This window comes from Mastigoproctus giganteus, chromosome 3 (genome assembly GCF_048544385.1).
Source record: "Mastigoproctus giganteus isolate SK-2022 chromosome 3, ASM4854438v1, whole genome shotgun sequence".
In the NCBI taxonomy this organism is placed as follows: Eukaryota; Metazoa; Arthropoda; class Arachnida; order Uropygi; family Thelyphonidae; genus Mastigoproctus; species Mastigoproctus giganteus.
This window is the reverse complement of record NC_143577.1, coordinates 234,078,819-234,105,144: the sequence shown is the minus strand read 5'-3', so window position 1 is coordinate 234,105,144 and position 26,326 is coordinate 234,078,819. Positions and strand designations below refer to the sequence as shown.

Genomic DNA, 26,326 nt, shown 5'->3' with positions numbered 1-26,326 from the left:
AAGTAAAGTTCTTTTACAGATTTTGCCTTTTTTTCAGAAAGTCGAGTCAAAATTATAACAATAACACCATTACTTGGACTTCCAAAGTTTTCAGAGAGTATTAGAAATTGCTAAAATGCCAAATTCTTTTCACAGAGATATTCATTGACTGGTATTTTTTCAAAATTTTTTTGATCATGAAATGGATTTGGATGTGGGTTAGTGCTAGTCACAAGTGACTGCTTGTACTTTTCAATTTAGCAACTTTGAAAGTGCTTATATAGCTTTTCTCACCAATCCTAACCTTGTCTTTAAATAGACTTGTCAGAGGCTGCCACCACTGTTCTACCAATTCAATTAAACATTTACCCAAAGGGAGTCACAACATGGGCATAGATAATTCAAGAACTTTAAAACTTTTCTTTCTTTCCTTTTAGTTTTTTCTAAAAAGTAGTATGTCTAGTCAATATTCATCCACTTTCAGAGGCATGCAACCCCCTTTCCAGCACACAAATTAATCAGAGGACAAAGGCAGCCCATTATCACCAAGTGCTAAATCTCCTCATTTTTTTTTTTTTTTTTTGTTTTTATGTAAACTCCAAACATGAGCAGTATTAGAACCTATAGTACTTAGTACCGTGCTTGGGTTGGAGGTTGAGAAGATGAAAGAAGATATTTGTTGACATTGGACTTGAACTTCTGTAGACTGTAATTTTCAGGAAATACGTATGAAGGAAGGTTGTTCCAGAAAACGGCAGTTGAATGAATAAACGAGGAAGATGAAAAGTTGGTTCTGTGAGTTTGAAGTCGGACAGTAAATGGATGTTGGCTGGCAGCTGCACATGTTCGGACTGTTTTGAAAGAGAGAGTGGGAATTATAGAAGCCAATTCAGAAGAACAGTGCCCAAGGAAGTATCTGTAGAAAAGGAATGCAGCAGAAACAGTACATCGATGAGACAGTGTGGAGAGACTCTGTTAGAGATGAATCATTAATTAACCTAACTGCCCTCTTCTGAATGGAACCACGAAGCCTGAGAGAGATTTTGGTAGCACCACCCCAGATGTGGGAACAATATTCCATGGCAGGGCGGATTTGCGATTTATACAGAGTGAGCAGATGTTTGGAGGAAAAGTAATGTCGAGAACAAAAGAGAAAACCAAGTTTTTTTAGATGCAGAGGAAGGAATATTTGTAATGTGCTTGTGCCAAGACAGATTAGAAGTCAGGGTAATTCCCAAAACAGATATATCAACTTCCCTAGAAAGCGGAGTGTCACTAAAGATAAGCATAGGAGCAGAAGAATCCTTTTTTGCGAAATAGTAGTAGTAGTAGTAGTGGCACATGATGCAAGAAAGCAAGTGTAGGAGCTTATGCAGCATCAGCCAAAAAAAAAAAAAAAATCACACCATTCCCTCCAAATGCCTGTCCAGTTCCTCCTTAAATTTATTTAACCTATCAACTTCCACAACGACAGATGGAAGTTTGTTCCAGCAATTAACCACCCGCTGGCTAAAGGCAAATTTCCGCACATCTATTCTACATCTGTCCTTTCTTAATTTGAACTTATGTCCCCGTAGGTTCGTAATCTGAACAAGTGGAAGGATCCCATCAGAATTCAGCATGCTCAACCCATTAAAGGCCTTATAGACCTCAATCAGATCACCGCGCAGGTGCCTAGTCTCCAGCCACTGCAATTTGCAGAGCTTAAGCCTCTCTTGGTAAGAGAATCCCTTCATTCCCCTCACCAATCGTGTTGCTCTTCTCTGTACACGCTCAAGCAAATCTACATCCTTCCTAAAATGAGGCCTCCAGACCTGTACGCAGTACTCAAGGCGTGGCCTGACCATTGCCTTATACAGAGGGACAATCACCTCCTTTTCCCTGCTAGCAAAATTCCTATATATCATTGACAAAACCCCATGACCTGCCCTAGCAGCCTGTCTGCATTGCTCAGAAAACTTCATATCTGACTGCACAATTACTCCCAGGTCTTTTTCATTTTCTACCACCTTAAGTGTAGTACCACACAGTTGGTACGTTTCTCTGGGGTTACTTCTACCCATATGCAGTACTTTGCATTTGTCAAGGTTGAACTTCAGTTGCCACTTCTTAGCCCATCTGCCCAAATTATCTAGATCCTGTTGCAGTAGCACACTGCCATTACTGTCATTAACAACCCTGCCAACCTTTGTGTCATCTGCAAACTTCGACATTAAGCCTGATATACCTTCATCAATATCATTGATAAATACACAAAACAACAGTGGACCCAACACCGAACCCTGTGGGACTCCACTAATAACATTAGTCCACGAAGAGCAGCACCCATTGATTACCACCCTCTGTCTTCTCCCACTTAACCATCCTTTTATCCATTGTAGCAACTTACCCTTAATACCATTCTGCTCCAATTTGTACAGTAGTCTTCCATGCGCAACAGTGTCAAAAGCTTTCCTGAAATCCAAGTATATGATATCAAAATTATTTTTTGCATCCAGTTCCTTTGTGACCACATCATAATAACCAATCAAATTTGTCAGACAAGACTTTCCCTTAACAAACCCATGCTGTGTTTGAATTATTATTGCAGTCTTGTCTAGATGATCCTGCAATGCATCTTTAACCAGTGACTCCATTATTTTACCCGGAACAGAAGTTAAACTAACTGGTCTGTAATTACTCCTGTCACCCTTCGATCCACCTTTGTGAATTGGGGCACATTTGCACATCTCCAGTCCGTGGGAACCTCCCCTGAGTCCAAGGATGCTCTCATAATTATGGCTAAGGGTTTGCTTAGTTGCTTTGCCGCCTCCTTTAAAATAACTGGATAGATCCCATCCACCCCAGGTGCCTTTCTTATATTTAACTTCAACAATTTCTCCTCCACTTTGCTCTCAGTTATTACAAAATCATTAAGCACACTGCTACAATTTGATAACCTTCTTCCATTTTCAAACTGTAATAATTCCTCACGTGTGAATGTAGATGCAAAATACTCATTCAGTTTGTTTGCTATCTGAGCAGGATCATCAACAGTCGAACCATCGATGTCAAGTGGACCAATCATATTCATCCCCTTCCTTTTAGAGTTTATATAAGTAAAGAAATCCTTGCTGTTTTTCTTAGCATCCTTTGCCAAAGATTTCTCGTAATCCGCCTTCGCCTGCCGAACCTCCTTTGTGACCTGATTACAGACTAGCTTATATCTGCCACAGGCTTCTGCGTCACCTGATAATTTATATGCATCCCATGCATTTTTCTTCTCTGTCACGAGTCTCATTAGTTCATTTGATAACCATTTAGGCCTAAACCTTGAACGATATTTCTTAATCGGTATATAAAGTCTAGTAGCTTCCACGATTAATTCCTTGAATGCTTCCCACTTAGAATTTACTGTTGGTAACATCGTCAGTTGATCCCACTGTACAGAATTTAAAAACTGTCTGAGACCACTGTACTCCCCTTTACGGAAGCAAAAACCCTTTCCTTTACCCCTGACGGTAGTTACCTCTTTGAGTAAATCCACTTCAGCACACTGTGATCACTGCCACCTAGTGGTTCCTTTATCTGCAAATTCTTAATACACGAATGATCACTGCTGATAACCAGATCAAGAGTGTTACTTTCTCTGGTTGCCTCTCGAACATGCTGCTGCAGAAAACAATCATCCAATAAATCCACAAAAGTCTGACTGGTGTGTGAGTGACCAACCCACAAGTTCCAGTCAATATCTGGGAAGTTAAAATCCCCCATTATAAGACATTCAGATTTACTGGCCCACTCTATTTCTCTGTACAATTGTTCATTGTACTCATTCAAGTCATTAGGCCTATAACACACTCCTACCCTTATTTTTCCTTTCGCAGTGCTTATCTCGCACCAAACTGACTCAACAGAGCACTGTTCATCTATATTAATTGGGTGCACTTCCTTTGATTTTATGTTTTTCTTAATTAACAGCATAACACCCCCTCCCTTTCTGTCCTGTCTATCCTTTCTGTACACATTGTACTCCCCAAATTCCAGTTCTGCATTCCTTATATCTTTGTGACACCACGTCTCTGCTATCCCAACAATATCCGCCTTTGATGTCTTGACCAACACTTCAAATTCATCAAATTTATTTACTATACTTCTAGCATTGGTATACATGCAAGCATACATGCTCCTATGCCTATTCCTTGTTACCCTAACACATCCCATATACCCAACTATTCCATGATGACTGCCATCCATCCCTGAAACCCCCAACACCCCTCGCTCCAGGTCGCTTCTTATTCTAATAGAAGTTGTGCAAGAATCACCTTCACCTCTGCCTGCGGTTACTGTTAAACTATTAGTCTTTGTATCCCCCCAAACTAGCAGTTTTCCGACCCACCTAACACTGCCTCGATAGCATCAGCAAATATTCTTGCACCCTTTCTATTTAAGTGTATCCCATCCCTGTAGAAGCAATCTCTCCTGTTAACAAGTACAGTCCAAGCTGAAAAAAATTCTACCCCTTGAGCCCTGCACAATCTTTCCAGGGCCGAATTGATCGACAAGGCTCTCATCATGTACTCCCTCCTATCGTGTCTGGGCAGAATTGCAGACATTTTCAAATTCAACCCTATTTCACGGCTTTTTTTCAACAGTGACCTGTACTTGTTGAGTAATTCCGCCGGTCTCCTACTCTTAATATCATTAGTGCCAACGTGTACAACTATATCACCTTTTGTGCCCTTGAAAGATGATATCCGCTCTACAACGTCATCAACCTTTGCCCCTGGCAGATATACCCTGGTCCTGTTCCACCTATCCTTTTTACAAAGGATGTTCCCGGTTTCCCTGACAATAGAGTCACCAACAACTAGTTCCTGTGGGACCAGCGCATTCTGCCTTAGGGGTTGCCGCTGTGTTGCGTGATGACCAAGTGCAAGCTCTGGCGTTGATGTGGGCAGCTGAGAGCCTGATGGGCCCCTCAATTTAGATCTCAAATATAAGACAAGAATGAGTTTAAGAAGGGTTGAAATCAACTAAGCTGTCTTTGCCCCACGGGATAATTACCCGAAGATCGGCATTTAAGAAATTGGTAGCAGATTTGGTAGCAGATTTTCGAGAAGTTGAAGCTGACTGAGCAGGGCAAGGTTTCTCAAAATGGAAACTGGAACGCAATGTGCTATCATCAGCAAAACTATGGATAGGATTTCCAGTCAATGGAAGGTCATTAATATACAAGAGGAAAAGAGTGGGGGAAAGAACTGAACCTTCAGGGAGACCGGCATTAGTGGAGAAGTTAGAAGACAGAGCCATCTACCATCACCCTCAGTGAGCGATCAGAGAGAAAACTGGATAACCAATTACAAAAAACAGTCGGCAAACCATAAGATGGGAGCTTGTTTAGAAGACCTTTAGGCCAAACACGATCGAAAGCCTTTGAGATGTCAAGAGCAACTACTTGTGTTTCACCAAATCTTTCCCTTGAATTAGTCCATAAATGGGTAACATAAGCCAGAATATCACCAGTGGATCGACACTGATGGAATCCATACAGGCGATCGTTGATCAGACGGAAGGTTTCTAGGTAGTTAAAAGTTGGCCGTTAATTGATTTCTCCATTACTTTAGAAAGAGTAGAAGTAATTGCAATGGGATGATAATTGGATGGGAGGGATTCCTTTTTAGAAACTGGCTGGATATGAGCAAATTTCCAAGCAGAAGGAAAAACACCTTTAGAATAAGAAAGTGAAAAAAGGCGGCAAAGAATAGGAGTAAGTTCAGGAGCACAGGTTTTGAGAACAAGTGGAGAAATACCATCGGGACCTGGAGCTTCCTTAGCATCAAGATTCGTCAAAATCCTTCTGACATCCTTTTGATGGAAGACCACAGGAGACATTGAATGGAGCGTGTTGGGAATGGTGGTAGGTGTTTTACCAAGATCATTAATACATGAGTTGGAAGAAAAATAGGATACTAGCAGGTCAGTATTATCCTTGGCTGAAGTGACAACAGAACCATCTGTTTTGGACAGAAGTGGGAGCAGAGATGGGCAAAAGTTGCGGCCAATAGCTGTGGCAAGAGACCAGAATGCTCAGCTACCATTACGGGAAGAAGCTTTTTTGGCTTTTTTTTTTTTTTTTTTTTTTAGGAGCATTAGCAATTAAGGCCATATTGCTCCAGGATATGCGGTGGTCATTCACTGACCTTTCTGCATCCTCCGTATTTGGTGGTGACAGGCTCGAACCACGGCAAGAAGCAAGTTTTCTACTCTTAGCCTGTTTGAACTCTAGTTTGGACTGATTAATAACTGCTTTACAATTGTTGTGGGCTTTGGTGTGGGCACAAAATTAAACTGAAGAATTAGAAACAAGCCAATTACCATATGCAACATTCTTCTCTTGAACAGCCTCAGCACATTTATTGGAAAACCAAGGTTTAGATAAAGGGCGAGATTTTAAAGTGGAGTGAGGGATAAAGGATTCCATTCCTGCAAGAATAATTTCACTGACACGATCTGAGCAGACGTTGACATCAGAAGTTTTGAAACAGTAATCTGACCAAGGAAGAGAAGAAAAGAAATCTCGCAGGTCATCGCATTTTGCATTCTTGTAAGGCCAAACATCATGAGGTTGGGAATAGCCATGAGATAAAGGCTCCATTGGAGAAGAGACACTCACCAAGTTATGATCTGAAGTGCCTAAAGGACCTCTCACTTCGACCGTGTACTTAGAAGTGTTGTGTGTGAGAAAAAGATCAAGCTTGTTGGCTGTATGGTTAGGATTGTCCGGTATTCTTGTAGGTAAATGAACAATCTGTGCAAGGTCATTAGTAATTGCAAAAGCTTCAGCATCTCGACCAGCTGGGTCGGTGTGACTAGAAAATGGAAGCCAGCTGGAGTTATGAACATTAAAATCCCTAAGGAAAATTACCTCACTGTTAGGAAAGTTGGACTGGAGAAAGTCAAGTTGCAAAAAGAGGAAGTCAAGGAGCTCCAAGTGATTAGTGGAGTTGGGAGAAAGGTAGAGATGACATATGAATTTGAACAGGGAATATCAGAACGGACATATGCACAAGTACCACCTTTGAGGTGAAAGGAATCATACAGCGAATAATTTAGGCACCTGAGATGAGCAGTAGTTGAATCAACCAATAACTGAGATTCTGTCAGAAAAAGTACATAGGGTTTGGCAGACTGCAAGTGGAAATGGACATCATTGAGATTAGAATTGAGACCATGTATATTTGTGAAATGAATTAGGAAGTGTTTGGGAGGTTTAGATCTTTTCGCAGATAAGCTTGTTCTATTAGTTTGACAATTCATGGTGTATTCAATAATAAGAAAAAGTGGGTGGGACATGCTGTATGAAGTAATGAAATTTTTGTATATGGCATACACATGGTAAGAATATACCCAGATCCTTGACATAACATGGCCTCGACAATGCTCCCTGAATACACACTACTTGGACTCCCTCCAGTCACTATCTGGCAGAGCAGAGGTAGCAAGATTATACACTAGCTGATCCAGAAGCCTCCTAGAGAGTTACCAATAGGTTCTGTTCGGTGTACTAACTAGCAGCCAGCCTGCGAACACCATTTTAGAGCTGTACCCTCGAAATGTAAGGAATATTGGATCTCACCACGATGTTCATCATAACCTCAAAAGTCGTCAATCATACTGCATGATGGAAGAGATGGGAAAGGGTTGATGGGAACTTAACTCTAGAGACTAACCATGGGTTCCACCACTTCTAGCCCCCAATAAGCAAAGTGGTGGTATTGCACTAGTTGATGTTGTTATTTTTGGCGCAAGGGCTGCTCAGGCCATATTGCGCCGATCAGCGATGTGGACGATACTCATGATGACTGTTTTGCAAACAGTCAGAACTGATCATATAAGTTTATCCGTTTGATAAATGAGAAAAATTCTGCGAGTTTGGCATCGTTACCTATGATATGACAGAGGTTCAAAGATTCTTTAAGATTAGGAAGAAAACTGAATGAGAGTTGCCGGGCATGCGAGTATAAGGTGCAGTCAACAAGAATGTGCTTCATTGTGAATTGAGAATTGCAGTGTGTACGCTGAGGAGGATCATTGCCTGTGAGGAGAAATAGGTGGGTAATGTGACTGTGACTAATTCTTGCTCTGGCTAGGATTACTTCTTCCTTTCTGTTTTCCCGGAAGCTAGAGGCCCATAATTGTGGATCTGGTTTTATTTGAAAGAGCTTATTATCTGGTTTATTTTGCCACATAAGAGTCCACTGTTCCTTACATATTCTTTGTATATTAGATTTGTAGTCAGTATATGGAACGAGAGCGCATGATGAATCTGAATTAGAAGGATGTTTAGCGGCATAATCTGCACATTCATTTCCAGATATCCCAGTGTGGCCTGGGATCCAGCAAAAGATAACTACAAGCTGGCGTTCCTGAGTATGTATCAACATATCTCTTATAGTTTTTATTAAAGGATTCTTTGGTGAGGAGGTGTTTTGTAGGGTTATAAGTGCACTCTGCGAGTCCGTAAATATTATACTCTTTTTGATGGACAGATGGAGAATATTTTGTAGGGCAAGCTTGATGGCGAATAACTCAGCTGTATAACTGCTGCATTCAGTGGGAAGTGATAGAGAGATGGTGTTAAAAGGGAAAACTGCTGCAGCACCTACTGCACTATCCGACTTTGATCCATCGGTATATATTTTTGTAAAAAGAGGATAATTCTCTGTGTGAGCAGTATGGAGTTGTTGTATATTGATATTTGCCAGGGAATGCTTCCCCCAGTTTAGGAAGTAATTGTCGCAGGATGGTATAGTATCGGCCCATGGGGCGACTGAACAGTTTGGATCTTGGAGGACTTTTTCGAGATGGACATTCCAAGTTTCTGATAGTGCTTGTAATCTGATACCAGTAGGCTGAACTGCACTGGGTTTATTTCTATAAAAAATTTTAAACTGTGGGTCACTAAGTATAGGCCAAATTGGATGGGTAGGCATGCTTCGAATTTTAGCTGCATAATTCAGAAGTAACACCTTTCTTCTGAGACAGAGTGGAACTTCATGGGCTTCAATATAAAGGCTTTGTACTGGCGATGTCCTAAAAGCTCCTGTAGCAATCCTGAGGGCAGAATGTTGAATAGGTGCAAGGCGTGTAAGTACGCTTTCCCTGGCAGAGTCATAAACTGGGGCACCATAATCAAGACGAGACCTAATTAGAGTTCTATACAATTGAAGCAGGGTATAGCGACCTGCACCCCATGTTGTCGAAGAAAGAACTCTGAGTATATTCATTTTTTTCTGGCAAGTAGTCCGCAGATATTTGATGTTCTAAGAAATTAAGCTTACTATCAAAAATGAGGCCCAGGAGACAAATATTTTTCATGACTAATATAGGATGATTCGTTAAGTGAAGCTCTGGTTCAGGATGCATCTTTCGTTTGTTACAAAAATGAATGACACTGGATTTCTGATGTGATAGTTGGTATCACATCAGAAATCCAGTGTCATTCAGATGTGATAGTCGGTATCCATTCTGTGTCATCCATAATTGAATATTGTTAAGAGAGATTTGTAATTGCCTTTCGATGAAGTTCATATTCTGTGAACTGCAGGAAACAGTCAGGTCATCGGCATAGAGATATGTGTTTACAGGGACGGGTATGCATTTGGTTATATTATTTATTCTTATTGCAAATAAGGTAGAACTCAGAACTGAGCCTTGTGGGACTCCTTCCTCTTGTATATAGATTTGCGAGAGGACTTGCCGATAGCGGACTTGAAAAGTTCTATGCTGAAGGAAGTTTTGTATGAAATATGGTAAGTGGCCTCTGAGGTCAAGAGAATGTAGATCTTTCAAGATGCCAAAACGCCAAGTGGTGTCAAAGGCCTTCTCTATGTCAAGGCATACCATAACGAGATGCTCGTTTCGGATAAATGCATTCCTGATGTTTGTTTCAGCTTTGACCATGAGATCCAGAGAGGATCAATTTTTCCTGAAGCCAAATTGGCTATCAGATATTAAATGTTTGGAGTCAAGATACCAGGTCAGTCGGCAGTGTATCATTTTTTCCAGGGTTTTACCCAAGCAGCTGGTAAGAGAAATAGGTCTATAGTGGTGAGGGACAGAGTGATCTTTCCCTGGTTTGGGAATTTCCAGTACATAGGTGTGATGCCAGCATGTGGGGAATGAATGTTCAGTGAAAATACGATTGTAGAAAGTTAACAGCAAGGATAATGCTTTGTTATCTAAGTGTTTAAGCATTGTATAATACACTCCGTCTGGACCAGCAGCACTGTTCTTTGAGGTATATATAGCTTCTTGAAGTTCAATCATAGTAAGGGGCCGATTATGATAGACACGATTTGGTTTTGAAGTTCAATCGAGATTTTTCAGCTGAAGCTTTAATCTTCTGAAATGACTGGTCGTATGCGGTCGACGCAGACAGTTGTGAGAATACAGAGCCTAAAGCATTTGCAATTTCTGCAGGAGTACACAGCTCCTGTCCATTCCAGTTGAAAATTGGGGAGGATGGAGGAGGAAATTTGCCATTTAATTGTTTTATTTTTCTCCATATTATTCTAGAATCTGTATTTTTATTAACTGAATTTGCAAATCGGATCCAGGAGTCTCTTTTTGCTTTCTTCCTGATATGGCGAGCCTTGGCTCTGAGTTTTTTATAATTTATAAGATTATTGGTAGTAGGATGTTTGCGGAATATATTCCAGGCTCGGTTTTTTTCTTTTTTGGCACTCCTACAGTCCTCATTCCACCAATAATTTTTGGATCTACAGGAGCTTGACTGTGACTGTGGAATGGCAGTAGACGCAGCTGCTAGGATTTGTTTAGTGATATGGCTGGTGACTATGTCAATTGGACAAGATTCAATGATCTGATTATCAAAGGATACATGATAAGTATATTTTGCCCAATCAGCCTTGGAAAATTTCCATTTCATGCAGTTTTCTGAAGTCACAGAGTGTGAAGTTTGAATTTTACAGATTAGTGGATAATGGTCACTGTTCAGTGGATCATCCAGAGCTGTCCACTCAATACAAGGAAAAAGGATTGGAGAACATATAGATAGATCTATTGAGGACACAGTTCCTGTTTGGAGATGGATGTAAGTTGGTAAACCAGTATTTAGGATGGATAAATTCTGCCTGTCAATGAGCATTTCGATAAGTTGTCCCCGTCCATCTGCATTGGGAGAGCCCCACAATGGATAGTGTCCATTGAAGTCGCCCAATAAACAGAAAGGGGTTGGCAACTGCATTATTAGATCTTCAAGTTCATGAATAGTGCAAGGCTGAGTGGGCGGTAGATATATAGAAAAAAGTGTTATAGTGACTCCAATTGCTATTCGCGCAGCAACCACTTCAATAGAGGTTTGCAAAGGAATACGTCTGCAAGGGAATCGTGAATCTATGAGAATAGCAACCCCACCGTGAGCTTTATTTGTAACTGGTCTATCTTCTCTGAAAAGAGAAGAATTTTTGATTGAGAGAGATACCTTAGGAGTTAAATGTCTCCTGTAAACAGATGCCAACTGGGTTATGCCGTTTAATTATTTCCTGGATGTCATCAATATTGCTACGCAAGTCTCTGCAATTCCACTGGACTACGTTATTCACTGTTTAGATTTAGATGAAGGAGCTGAGTCTGTCTGTTTTTTAAAATACTGTTTGCTGCGGTCAATTTTAATTTTATCTCTTTTTGAGAAAACTGGTCTCTTGTCTATTTCATCTTCTGGATGGATCTCCAGAATGGTTTCTGTTTCTTCCTGACTGGGGATTTCATTGGTATCCATAAGGATGGAATCAACTGGCTGTTTGCTAACGGGATCTGGTTTCTCTGTTTGAACGGATATTACAGGGGCTGCATGGACAGCAGGTGGTATGGTGATTGGCGTGTTGTTAGCCCTGCTTGACATATGTTGCTTTGATGATTGTGGTGCAGAAGAGAGCAAGGATCGAGCTCATTCAGCAATAGAGATGTTTGGTGGAATTGATGTGTCAGTTTGGATGGATACTGAATGAAATTTTTAAAGGCTTCGGCATATGTACGTCTAGGCATCTGTATTTGCAGTTGCTTTCGTGCTTCTGGGAACGAGACTTTCTTTTCTATTTCTGGATTTTTTTCTCATATTTCCACTGTTCACAATTTTTGGAGAAGGCTGGATGGTTGCCTTTACAGTTGGGACAAAGAGAAAACTGGGCATTACAATCAGTTTGGGTATGCTCTTTCGATCCACAGTTTGGGCATACAGGGTCACCTCGACAGACTGTTTGTGAGTGTCCAAATTTCTGACACTTATAATATAACATCTTATTGGGTTTGGAATATATGGCCGTATGCGACAATGCAAATACCCTGCTTTCACTGACGAAGGTAGGTTTGGTGAGCTGAATGTTAGTATGATGCTCCGAGTTGGAGTTAGCTCGCCATCTTTTTTCATCATGATTCTTTTGGCCTGTGTGACTTTCTGTTCCTGCAATTCCTGAACAATTTCCTCCTCTGGAACATTCATTAGGTCCCATTCTGAAATTACGCCTTTGGATGTGTTTAGTGTGGCATGTGGGGACACCTTAACTTGATTTCCGCCAAATGAGTTGAGTCTAAGTAGAGACTCAGAGTGTTTAGAGCTTGTGGTCTCTACAAGCATGTCGCCAGATTTTAGTCGCCTCACCATTTTCGGGGAACCAGCTACGTTCTCAAGACATTTTTGAATGAGAAATGGCGATAGATTGCCTAAGGGCTGGTTTGTCAGTGAATGGAGAATCAGAAAACTCGGATGTTCAATTCGAGGAGTATCCGTTTTCAGTCTCTTTGGATTGGTAGAGTCGATATCAGGTTGATGCAAATCCGTATTATTCAGATTTGCAGTCTTAATCGGGGAGAAGTTGTCATATTCCATGTTTTGCTCCTTTTGGCCCTGGAGGTTTGCTTTACCTCCCAGGTTTCCGGCCCCGCCACGGGGAAGCAGGAGCAGTGCCATTAGGTGACCAAGCGGCTGAGTTATTTGGTTAGTACTGTTAGAAATAGAAACAGAAAGGTGGCTTCCCTTTCTGGGCCTTTGCCTACTTCTTGTAGTGCGAAAGTGCTGCAGTAATTTATAAATAAAGAAAACGGTAGGTGGAACAAAATATAATTTGTTCAAAGGCTCTTTGGATATAACACTTTTTGGAACGCACAAAAATCACTTGGTCACGGAACGCTTGGCACCTGGGGCCCACTAGTTGATGAGAGTCATCTACCACCTAGTACTGCCTGGTAACATAGAGGGGTGACATTCCTCCATGTGGTGCGGGCACCACACCTCGACCCCTGCTTACGTTGGTTCACACCTGGGTGGTCACTCTCCATGTACTTGTGCATGGAGGTTATGCCCAGGATTACTAACAGTCCCACCATTGTGAAGGTGCAAGCAGAGGATTTGGCTGTCACAGAGATTCATCTACCACCTAGTACTGCCTAGTAACATAGAGGGGTGGCATTCCTCCATGTGGTGCGGGCACCACACCTCGACCCCTGCTTACGTTGGTTCACACCTGGGTGGTCACCCACCATGTACTTGCGCATGGAGATTATGCCCAGGATTACTAGCAGTCCCACCCTCGTGAAAGTGCAAGCAGAGGATTTGGCTGCCAAAGACTGTCCAGACTTCGCCGAAATTGGGTCCACTTGACTTGAGTGTCACCCGAATATCAGTTCCATCAGCGTTTTAGACTTCCAGGTAGCAAGTACAGCTTGTCTGGCACATCTGAGAGAATGTCTGTGACAACCTCAAGGACCAGAGTTTTTAAACCAATCATAACATGGGCATGGCATTTTTTTTTCAAAAGTACAACTTCATAAATAGCACAGCTCAGAGAAAGATTTAAGTGGTATATTTATTTTTGCATTTCTCTCTATACACTGCACATTGTATGGGTATTTGTTTGTTTTGCAAATGTCAATTATATCACATTTTTACCATTTTAAATTGAAATATCACATCAACATACAGTACACAAAGCAAATATGTTCCTTTTTCAGATTTTATAATATATGGAAAATCTGTGTCTTCTGAAATCTTATGCCTTATGTCTTTGGCATATTACAGAATGACATTGTTAAACACACGACAAAAAAAAAAAAATAAAAAAATAAATAAATAATAATAATAATAAATGGCAAATGCTAAACATAACACAGAGAAAATAACGGTTTTAAGCATTTCCATATATTTTATGCAATGCACCTGATGGCTAATTCATTAATGAAAATTAGTAGAAATAGCTTTTTTCCCCTCCTTTAAATTGTCTTTAATGACAAAGCTTTGGGGTGTAACAGAAATCTGATGGTGAGAGAAATCAAAATGAGTCAAAGAGATGGCATTACCATAAAGGTGGAAAGTTTATAGGTCTACAAGGTTTTGGTAACACAGTGATCACTACTTATGACCATCTACCTAATACCACGTTGGGCCACCGTTCACACAGGTAACAGCCACTATTTGCCTAGATATTGACTCGATTAGATGTCTGTAGGGATCTGCAGCCATGCACAAGGCTTTCCAGTGTTGGAATAGATGACAATTGCATGTCCATACACCTCACTTCCTGTTCCAAAACATCCCAGAGATGTTCAACTGGTTTGAGGTCAGACTAATTTGGAGGCCAATCAAGATGGCTGATATCTTCACTGTGTTCCTTGAACCACTCACGTGCAGTGCAGGCCCAATGACACAATGCATTACCATCTTGAAAGATCCAGTTTCTGTACAGGAAAAAATGCACGTGGCTGCATGCCCATGGTTTCATAAGACCTGCCAGTAGACCTCACCAGTGAAACGCTGGTCCACACATCTGGGATCCTAGATCTTGAGAGCAAAACATGCCCCATATTAAGCAACCACCTCCTGCCTGGAGAGTGGGCACCATGCAAAACAAGTCCATGGACTCTTGTTGCTTATACCACACACGAGGCATCCATCAATGCATAGCAACAGGAATTGGGACTCATCCGACCAGCACATTCATTTCCAGTCCTCCAGTGTCCAAACAGCATGTTGTTAACACCACATTAGCATTAGCCTTCGGCAATGATCAGCGGTGAAGAGAAGGCGTCTCTTTGAGTCATCTGCTGTGGAACCCCATATGTGAGTGTACAGCACATAGTGATCTAGGATATTGTTCTTGCATTCTCAATACTGTACTGTGATGTCAACTGTTGCACAGTGACCTATTGCTGAGCCCATACAACATGCTGCACCCTTCGCTCACCATAAATATTCACCTTGTATAATCCTTTACAGTTCTGTCAGTGGGAGATGGTTTGACTCATCTGACACCATTCTTGGAATATTTTAAACACATTGGGCCATGAGCAACCGACAAGATGTGCTGTTACCAATATGGTAACACCCGACACACAGCTCCCACAGTCATGCCCTTCAGAAACTGATATTTTTACTATATCCCATGGCTGCTACTTTACTACAATCAGATACAAATTGCCACTGTCCTAGCATTGAAAGCTGTTCTGCTTTTTATACTGAGAGCTACGCAGCATAGTCCATTATGGATGGGGGTGGTCATAATTCAGTGATCACCAAATGTAAAAGGTAACTTTCTTCTTAAATTAACTCTTATGTAATTCCAAAATATGGCGCCCCCACAAACTGTTTGTCACAGTTTGTGGGGGCGCCAATTTAACCACTAGTAACCCTTTTTCATAACAGCTACAGAAAGTGAACATCACTGAATATAAACACAAAACTAGGATAATTAACTCATAATTGCAAACCTACAGGTTTGTGCATATTAGTCAACAGCCATCATCTGCATGCATCTGAGACCAGTTATGTTTTTCTTTGTATATAGTTTTCTGACAATTGATGTGGAGAAAAGACAATGTGACTTGACATTTTCACTGGACAATTTTTGTTATCAGTATGGATATTTTACTCTGAAATCATATCAGCCTATTAACAAAAGTGATTAATATGCTTATTATCTCTACTTTGGATGCCACTTAACAGATCAAAACTGATGTTGGGCCACATGTATGCTGCATATATTGTGCTTTGTAAACTCTTGAATGAATAAAAAGAAATTTCATGCTGTCTGCTGTCCCCATGGTATGGCACAAACCAACAAGCCATAATAAAGACCATTTCTTGCAAAAATTTCAGATTTTTTGAGGAGCAGCAAAAACAAAACATAATATCCAAAAGTTACTTCTGAAACAAAGACAATCCTGAATGGAGATGATCTTTCTGCTTCTCTACTCAACTAACTGGAAACAATTTCTCATTCACAATAAAGTAAAACCAATGAACAATCCAAGTTACACACTGCAGAGTATGCAATGAACCATACCTAATTCAACAACAAAAAGAGCTTGATGACCTAGTATGTTATTTATATGTCAAAGCAACAGTAATAATGGAAATTGCTATCTGATACTACAAGAATTTCTGTATTTAGAAAGAGGAATAAAAAACCTTTCAGCATTTTCTCAATGTCCATATTAAAATGGATTGAAATATTCATGAAAAACATAAGATTTGAATACAAATAATAGCAGCCATTCATTGATTAAATTTATTATTAGCCATATGGTACAACAAGGAAGCCTAAGGCTTATGCTGCACCTGCCAAAAAAAAAAAAATCCCGAGTTACCCTGAGAGGGGGAGAGAGAGAGAGAGAGAGAGAGAGAGAGAGAGAGAGAAGTAGAAAGGAATCACTAAGAAAGAGAAGAATAATGATATAGATAAGCTTAAAAGTAACTTTGCTTACATAACAGAAACTAACAAGAGTAGGTACCAAATATCAAACACTGTTGACAGTTCTGTGGAGATTTTAAACTCATCATGCTTTTACTTGGATTGCATAGTGGATTTACCAAGTAATGCCTGTTTTCTCTGCTCATACAACAGCAGCACTGTTGTCAAGTGAGGAGAGTATGTTCCTAGGAAAAGTAATGTCATATATGAATCAGAGATATCCTTAGTTGGCACTTCCTCCATTAAATCTGAAACTAAATTTTAGAAAAAAATGTGAGGTTTTGGACAAAGAAAGTGATGGTTTTATTTAAAAGAAATAATTTCCAAAATTAAGTGATTCAAAATTCAAAGAAGGAATCTGTGTTGGATAAGTTAGAAAATTATTACACGATTTCAGCTAAACCACAACCTCAATCAATCAAATAGATTTAAATCCTATGGGGGGGGGGGGATTAATTGCAAGATTTTGTAGTCTTCTAAAAATATTTTAGGTTGCCTAATATCTTAAGTACAATTAGTAGTGGATAAGATGAAAGGCTCCACCAAGATATAAGTATGACAGAACAACACTATCAAGGAAGGTGGGATATAGCCATGATGGATGACTGTTGTTTTTAGAGAGTTAGAAACTGCCTCTAACAGAAAAAATAATAATGTTATTCAATAATTTTTAGCCCAGTTTTTTTGTATTTTCTGTCTTGATATTTTCACAAAATTCATTAATGAATATTTCATTAATGAATAAAAGATTCTTTCCTTTTAAATAACATTATTTCAAATTGCGTAAGCACCTCACAAAAATAAAAAAGGCAAAATCTGTTCAGACAGCAACTTTTTGCTAGTTATTTTCATGTTACCAAAAATATATTAACTTGTTATTGTTATTATTAATTGGTTTTGAGGAGCATTAGCAACTAAGGCCATTGCACCAGGGATATGCGGTGGTCATTCCCTGACCTTTCTGCAACCTCCGTATTTGGTGGTCACAGGCTCGAACCCCGGTCTAATCAAGAAGCATGTGCTATGCACTGCAGCTCCTGCCCACCTGGCTACGGAGGCACCATATTATCTTGTATTATTAACAACTGGAGTAACATTCTCAGTGTAAGCCTGGTCATTTATCATCTAGATTTAGAATATATATATATAAAACCTCATGTTTTAACCTCTCAGCAAATGCTTCAAAGAGTTTAAAATGAGCAAGTGCGGCACATTTTGCACACCATTCAATACTTGTAAAGTAAAAAATAAAATTTTAAATGTTATTTTAATATAATGGAAAAAATTAGTAATAACATTCTTAGACTGAATAATTTAATTAAATTTAATGAAAATGATTTAAGGTAAAGACTGGTATACTTTTTGTGCAATATTTGAAATAATAACAGAAGTTTACCTCAATATAATACGTAGAACATTTCTGTATGATACTCTCCAATAATTAAAACAAAAAAAATTGAAAATCTTACATTACGGTATAAAATAATTAAAAATCAATTTAATGCAATTAAAAATTAAATAAATTAAAAGAAATTTAATTAAAAAATTGCAAAACGATTTTCCTTCCTGAAGCTGACAACGCTTTTCGACCGTATGTCTTGATCACAGGAACGAAAATTACCGAATATAGTTGTGAGGGCGATACTTAAATAGGGATTATTTGCCTTTGCACATGTGCTTTTGTAAAAGCCCACGAATTGGAGATTAGAAATGGCCAGCGAACATTAACAGAATTCTAATGTAATTTACAGTTTCTGCAATTAATAGTCTGGTATAATTACGTTGGAGACTAAGTATTTTGGCCTCATTAAATAAAGTATGCTTTACATTAACTGCATGAAAGGCTAATTCTGATGCTGCTGAACGAGAAGCACGAACTGAGGCCGCGTGTTGATTAACATGAAAAATTCAGAGGAAAATGCATAGAACCTTGGTACTAAGCATTTTCCCTCTGAATTTACGAATTGTAATGTTCCACAAAAAGATTTATTTATTCAACAAGTTAACAGAGTAATGAATAACATAAAAGAAACGAGACTTCCTAAATTGAATACACATGACAATTCAGCTTTACATGAATTTCAGGAAAATAAAGACATTATTATATGGAGGGCAGATAAGGAGATACAGTTGTCATACTTGATAAACACGATTATATTAATAAGTTAGATTCAGTAGTTTCAGATACCTCTACTTATCTTGAAGTATACCCGGCACTATTTACCAATTTGGTCAATCAATACAATAAAACGTTAACCACGTATTGAAAAAATGACTACATTACTATGGCTCAGTTAAAGGAATTGAAGGCCAGAACACAATATTCCTGCATTTTTTGGTCAGGTAAAATTATAGAAGACCGGATTTCCTATTCGGCCTATTGTTTCCTACAGAAACTCAGCATTTTCATTCTTGGCCACACATGTATATAGCATTATAAAACCCTTTAGACAGGTGATACAATTTGGGAATAAGAACTAATATACATTATTTAATGACCTTAAGGGACTGTAGACTTGGCAATAATGATAATTTATTCTCACTAGATATTACTTCATTATATACAAATGTAAACACTGAATACACATTAGATATTATTTGGGATATGTTAAATAATAATTCTATACTGATTAATTATACGAAGCTTCCTATTAAAGAAATTTTTCACTTAAATTCATAATTGAGGCAAACTATATCACCCTTCAAGACAAAGTATACAAACACGTTTTTGGTTTGCCGACGGAATTGAGCTTGAGCGGCTTAATATCGGAGGTATATCCCTCAATGATTGAGCGCATACATTTTACGCCTTTTCTACCTCGTATCACATACTATGGGAGATATTTAAACGATGTTCTAGTTATTACTGATAGTGATACTATCCAAGACATTTTACATTCATTTAATAATATTCACTCTAGACTTGAACTTACATTGAAAACGGAGGGTACGGATACAAAGTCATTAAATTTTTCTAAATTTCACAATTACTCTAATAAAATCCAATTTAACTCTATCGTAAACCTACACACACCTGCATACATTATAACAGCTATCACCCATTCTCTTACAAGAGATCTATTATCTTTAATCAATTTCTAAATGCCTATAAATATTCGATGAAAGAATCTGCTTTGGGCTCACAAATACAAATATTAACCAGCAGTTATCTCCTTGCTACAATAAACCAAATTAGGGTACAAGCCAGGCATAGGTTACAAAATACATCAGCCAACAATTGTAATATTAAAAAATACTTTATTTCTGTCCCATATGTTCAACAATGGCACAAACAGCTTAATATATTCTTTAAGATACCGCATTTAAAATCGTGGCCAGGCCAATACGGAACCAGTCCTTTCCTAGTTCGCAATGCAATGAATAACGTGGTATATAATATTTCTTGCGGTGATTGCAACTCGTCGTATCCAGGTTCTACGCATTTTCCTCCGAATTTTCGTGTTAATCAACACAAGGCCTCAGTTCACTCTTCTCATTCAGCAGCGTCAGAATTAGCCTTATATGCCATTAACGAAAAACACTATTTAACGAGTCCAAAAGTAATTGAACCAGACTTAATTGTAGAAACTGTTAATTAAATAGTACTAGTAGTAGTAGCATGTGATGCAAGAAAGCAAGTGTATGAGCTTATGCAGACACCTGCATACATCACCCAAAAAAAAAAAAAAAAAAAACACCATTCCCTCCAAATGCCTGTCCAGTTCCTCCTTAAATTTATTTAACCTATCAACTTCCACAACAACAGATGGAAGTTTGTTCCAGCAATTAACCACCCGCTGGCTAAATGCAAATTTCCGCACATGTATTCTACATCTGTCTTTTCTTAATTTGAAATTATGCCCCCTAGGTTCGTAATCTGAACAAGTGGAAGGATCCCATCAGAATTCAGCGTGCTCAATCCATTCAAGGCCTTATACACCTCAATAAGATCACTGTGCAGGTGCCTAGTCTCCAGCTGCTCCAATTAGCAGAATTTAGCCTCTCTTGGTAAGAGGATCCCTTAATCCCCCTCACCAATCATGTTTCCCTTCTCTGTACACACTCAAGCAAATCTACATTCTTCATAAAATGAGGCGTCCAGACCTGTATGCAATACTGAAGGCGTGGCCTAACCATTGCCTTATACAGAGGGACAATAACCTCCTTTTCCTTGCTAGAAAAATTCCTATATATCATTGACAAAACCCCATGACCTGCCCTGGCAGCCTGTCTGCATTGTTCAGAAAACTTCATATCTGACTGCACAATTACTCCCAGGTCTTTTTCGTTTTCTACCACCTTAAGTGTAGTATCACACAGTTGATACGTTTCTCTGGGGTTACTTCTATCCATATGCAGTACTTTGCATTTGTCAAGGTTAAACTTCAGTTGCCACTTCTTAGCCCATCTGCCCAAATTATCTAGATCCTGTTGCAGTAGCACACTGCCATTACTGTCATAAACAACCCTGCCAACCTTTGTATCATCTGCAAACTTCGACACTAAACCTGATATACCTTCATCAATAACATTGATAAAAATACAAAACAACAGAGAACCCAACACCAAACCCTGTGGGACTCCCTAATAACATTAGTCCATGAAGAGCAGTACCCATTAATTATCACCCTCTGTGTTCTTCCATTCAACCATCCTTTTATCCATTGTAGCAACTTACCCTTAATACCATTCTGCTCCAATTTGTACAATAGTCTTTCATGTGCAACAGTGTCAAAAAGCTTTCCTGAAATCCAAATATATGATATCAAAATTATTTTTTGCATCCAGTTCCTTTGTAACCACATCATAATATCCTATCAAATTTGTCAGACAAGACTTTCCCTTAACAAACCCATGCTGTCTGAATTATTGCTGCAGTCTTGTCTAGATGATCCTGCAATGCATCTTTAACCAGTTACTCCATTATTTTACCTGGAACAGAAGTTAAACTAACTGGTCTGTAATTACTCGTGTCATCCTTCGATCCCCCTTTGTGAATTGGGGATACATTTGCACATCTCCAGTCCATGGGGACCTCCCTGAGTCTAAGGATGCTCTCATAGTTATGGCTAAGTGTTTGCTTAGTTGCTTTGCCGCCTCCTTTAATATAACTGGATAGATCCCATCCACCCCCAGGTGCCTTTCTTATGTTTAACTTCAGCAATTTCTCCTCCACTTTGCTCTCAGTTATTACAAAATCATTAAGCATCCTGCTACAATTTGATAACCTTCTGCCATTTTCAAACCTTACTAACTCCTCATGTGTGGATGCAGATTCAAAATACTCATTCAGTTTGTTTGCTATCTGAGCAGGATCATCAACAGTTGAACCATCGATATCAAGTGGACCAATCAGGTTCATCCCCTTCCTTTTAGAGTTTATATAAGTAAAGAAATCCTTGCTGTTTTTCTTAGCATCTTTACCAAAGATTTCTCGTAATTTGCCTTTGCCTGCCTAACCTCCTTTGTGACCTGATTACAGACTAGCTTATATCTGCCATAGGCTTCTGAGTTGCTTGATAATTTATATGCATCCCATGCATTTTTCTTCTCTGTTACGAGTCTCATTAGTTCATTTGACAACAATTTAGTCCTAAACCTTGAACAATATTTCTTAGTAGGTATGAAACGTCTAGTAGCTTTCACGATTAATTCCTTGAATGCGTCCCACTTAGAATTTTCTCTTGGTAACATCATCAATTGGTCCCACTGTACAGAATTTAAACTGTCTGAGAGCACTGTAGTTACCTTAATGGAAGCAAAAACCCTTTCCTTTACCCCTGATGGTAATTATATCTTTAAGTAAATACCACATCAGTACACTGTGATCACTGCTACCTAGTGGTTCCTTTATCTGCAAATTCTTAATACACGAATGATCACTGCTGATAACCAGATCAAGAGTATTACCCTCTCTGGTTGCCTCTCGAACATGCTGCTGCAGAAAACAATCATCCAATAAATCCACAAAAGTCTTACTAGTGTGTGAGTGACCAGCCCACAAGTTCCAGTCAATATCTGGGAAGTTAAAATCCCCCATTATAAGACATTCCGATTTACTAGCCCACTATTTCTCTGTACAATTGTTCATTGTACTCATTAGGCCTATAACACGCTCCTACTCTTATTTTTGCTTTTCGCAGTGCTTATGTCACACCAAACTGACTCAACTGTGCACTGGTCATCTATATCAACTGGATGTACTTCTTTTGATTTTGTTTTTCTTAATTAACAGCATAACACCTCCTCCCTTCCTATCCTGTCTATCCTTTCTGGACACATTGTACTCCCCAAAATCCAGTTCTGTATTCCTTATATCTGTTTGACACCACGTCTCCGCTATCCCAACAATATCTGCCTTTGATGTCTTGACCAACACTTCAAATTCTTTAAATTTATTTTCTATACTTCTAGCATTGGTACACATGCAAGTATACATGTACCTATTCTTATTATTAGTTACCCTAACACATCCCATATACCCATCTGTTTCACGATGACTGCCATAAGTCCCTGAAACCCCCAGCACCCCTCGCTCCAGGTCGCTACTTATTCTAATAGAAGTTGTGCAAGAATCACCTTCACCTCTGCCTGCGGCTACTTTTAACCTTTTAGTCTGTGAATTCCCCCCCCCCCCCCAAAGCTGAAATTACATGAGAATTCTGTTAATGTTTGCCAGTCGTATCTAATCTCCGATTTGTGGGCTTTTACGTGCATGTGCGAATACAAATAATCCTTATTTAAGTTTCGTGCTCATCCCTATTCGGAAATTTTCGTTCCTGTGATCACGACATACGGTCGAGAAAGCGTTGTCAGCTTCGGGAAGGAAAAACGTTTTGCAATTTTTGTAAAATTTCTTTTAATTAATTTCAATTACATTAGATTGATTTTTAATTATTTTTAATTGTATTCAATTGACTTAATTATTTTTTTACTGTAATGTAAGATTTTTGATTTTTTCGTTTTAACTGCTAGAGAGTATCATATGGAAGTGTTCTACGTATTATATTGAGGTAAACTTCTCTTATTATTTTACAAATATTGATATCAATGTAGAACATATTGAGCATTACAGCTCTAGTTCATACTATTACTTTTTGTGCAAGCATAGCTACTCGAGGCAAACCCAGATAGTCCAAACAATAACAGGAAAGACTGCTTTGTAAATTTGTGATGGTATGCATATTTTTCCAAGAAATATAAATACCAACACCATCTTTATCAAATTCTTCTCTTCTTGCTTCAATCCTTATGAGGGTAAAACTTAATGGCTTAAATGAACTTGAACATGAAAGAGTTTCAACTGAACAAAAAATGCATTGTTTACTTAAAACTTATCAGGAGGACTGAACAGTTTGAACTAATCAGACACAATGATAACGTTTTAACAGGTTTTACTGTTGATTCAAAAAGTTAAGCAAAATCCTACAAAACAGCTTTTATATTCTGACACCTATAACACTTACTTTTTCATAGTATTCCATATATGATATTGGTCCAGTCCGAGTATCAAATGTATGAGTAGGATTCTTACTCCAGTCAATGTCATCAACCCGATATGTTTTATTGTTATAACTATGAAATGGCAAAATGAAGGGAACATTAAAAAACATAGCTATCAAATCAGAATAGTTTTATAAATAAAGTCTGATTTTGTTACCAGTGTCGCTGCAATAAGTTGATAATAATTTGAAGCAAGCAAATAATGAGCTTAAATTAATGCAGATCTTTATAGGGAAAAACGTTTCCCTCGAAAATCCAAATTTACGTTTAACAGCAATATTAAGTGCAGTGAAAACTAGCTCCAATAATAACAAAGATGGATTTCGATACTATTTTTAACAAAGCTTCCAAGAACGACTTTACTTACTACAGTTGAACTTCTATAACTCGAACCTGAAGGGAAGACAAAAAAATGCGAGTTATCGAAATTTCGAGTTAGGGCAGCAGAATTAAAAAACGTAAATTCACAAGCTTCATAAACTGCACTGTATATTACTATCTTATTGTTAAAACAAACAATAAATTTAAAAGATACAGGTACTCCACGACCAATATAATACTTGACTTATGCATATTAGACTTTACGTAAGTTTTTGCCAGCCAGTGCAAACTGAAAAAATATGGAAACTTATTTTGCATCTGTAGGGATAAATGGAGGTATTTTGAAAATAATTTTTTTTTTTTTTTTTTTTTTTTTTTTGTAATTCAAAGTTGAAAATTTTGCTATATTATCTCTCTAAAAGGTCATATTTATAATGGAAATTGCACTACCCTTTCATCATTATCATATGTTCCCGTTATAAGAATCTATTTTGAACGCCTTTGCAATATTTTTCAAAAGAACGTTTCTTTAGGTCACGATGATAAAACAAAAACAATTTGCACTTTCTGGTTTATTGGGCTTTTCCACTAGTGCATCTAATTATAAACGGATAGTAAATGCTGACGAAGCTCAAGATGAACCAAATGAGGAACCGAGACACTTCATCACCAGAGAGGTGGCAACGGAATTTCGTGAAATTGCATTGGCAAGGTTTGAGAAGATGGATCCTGACGGCGAATGATTCTTAAAAGTTATGATGTTCAAAGGCTGATTTACATGCTGTGCGGGGTGAATGATATGCTTGCTTGCTACCAAATAAATCTATGATGAAGAGAAAAAAGCAACCGTCCAGTCATCCATTAATGTGTTCTTTCGTAAGGCCGAGTGGCCAACCCCCTTCTAAATCTCCACAGTGGTGTACTTATCAGCTGAAGACATCGATTCTGGAAATGATGCTAGAGAGGTAAAACTTACTGACGTAATGCCTGCCTCCTCTCTTTTTTTGAAATTTTTTTAAAATGCATGCTTTTGTAATTTTTCTTGAGCATGATTTAAAAAATTTAACAAATACAATAAACAATTCTATTTACATGTTCATCAAACATTTCTTTTTTGATTCAATCAATTCAGCAAGCACAGTTGAAAGTGCTGCACAAGCATGAGGAAAATTCAGACTTATGTAAAATCCAACTTATGTAGAGTTCAGCAGAACGCAACCCTTACGTAAATCGGGGATTTGCTGTATTTAAAAAATTTAATATTTATTTTCTGTGATTCAAAATATTTAAGGTTACAGAAAAATTAATGACACACATATATATATATATAATGTCGTGTTTAGTCACGTGCATATTTCACATACTGTATAACTCAATTTTGATTAATTTATTGTTAATTAACTTTTTTTTTTTTTTTTTTGCCATGCAGAATGAAATTTAAGCTTAAATATGGAGCGAAATACTGGTGTTATGAAAGGCACATGCAAACTTCACAGCATACTACATATGGCAATCACAAACTAAAAAACTAATCACTAACTGCAACTGGTAACAAACTAAGTCAAGTCATTCAACATTCAATTACATTTTGTGTGAAGTAACCAGTAGTTAATCCATCAACACTTTTTTGCTATTCCGAATGTAATTTCATAGTTGGGGGGGGGTGACGTGTGCTAATGCAGGGGTTCTCAACCGTGGGAGGATTGGGACAATAGATTGACACTCAAACTGTTGGCATATTGATCTTTCTACAAACTACAATTCTACATAATCTA

At 38.5% G+C, this 26,326-nt stretch overlaps 1 protein-coding gene across 2 annotated transcripts in view; it reads right to left on the bottom strand.

The window, feature by feature from the left end:
* Positions 1–26,326, bottom strand: part of LOC150088854 (piwi-like protein 1) — a 178,291-nt gene that overhangs the window by 70,995 nt on the left and 80,970 nt on the right. For both annotated transcript variants that reach the window (XM_090370941.1, XM_090370942.1), the window contains one exon: positions 24,194–24,302. In XM_090370941.1, coding sequence (XP_090227067.1) covers positions 24,194–24,302 — 109 coding nt within the window. The remainder of the gene's footprint in view (positions 1–24,193; positions 24,303–26,326) is intronic.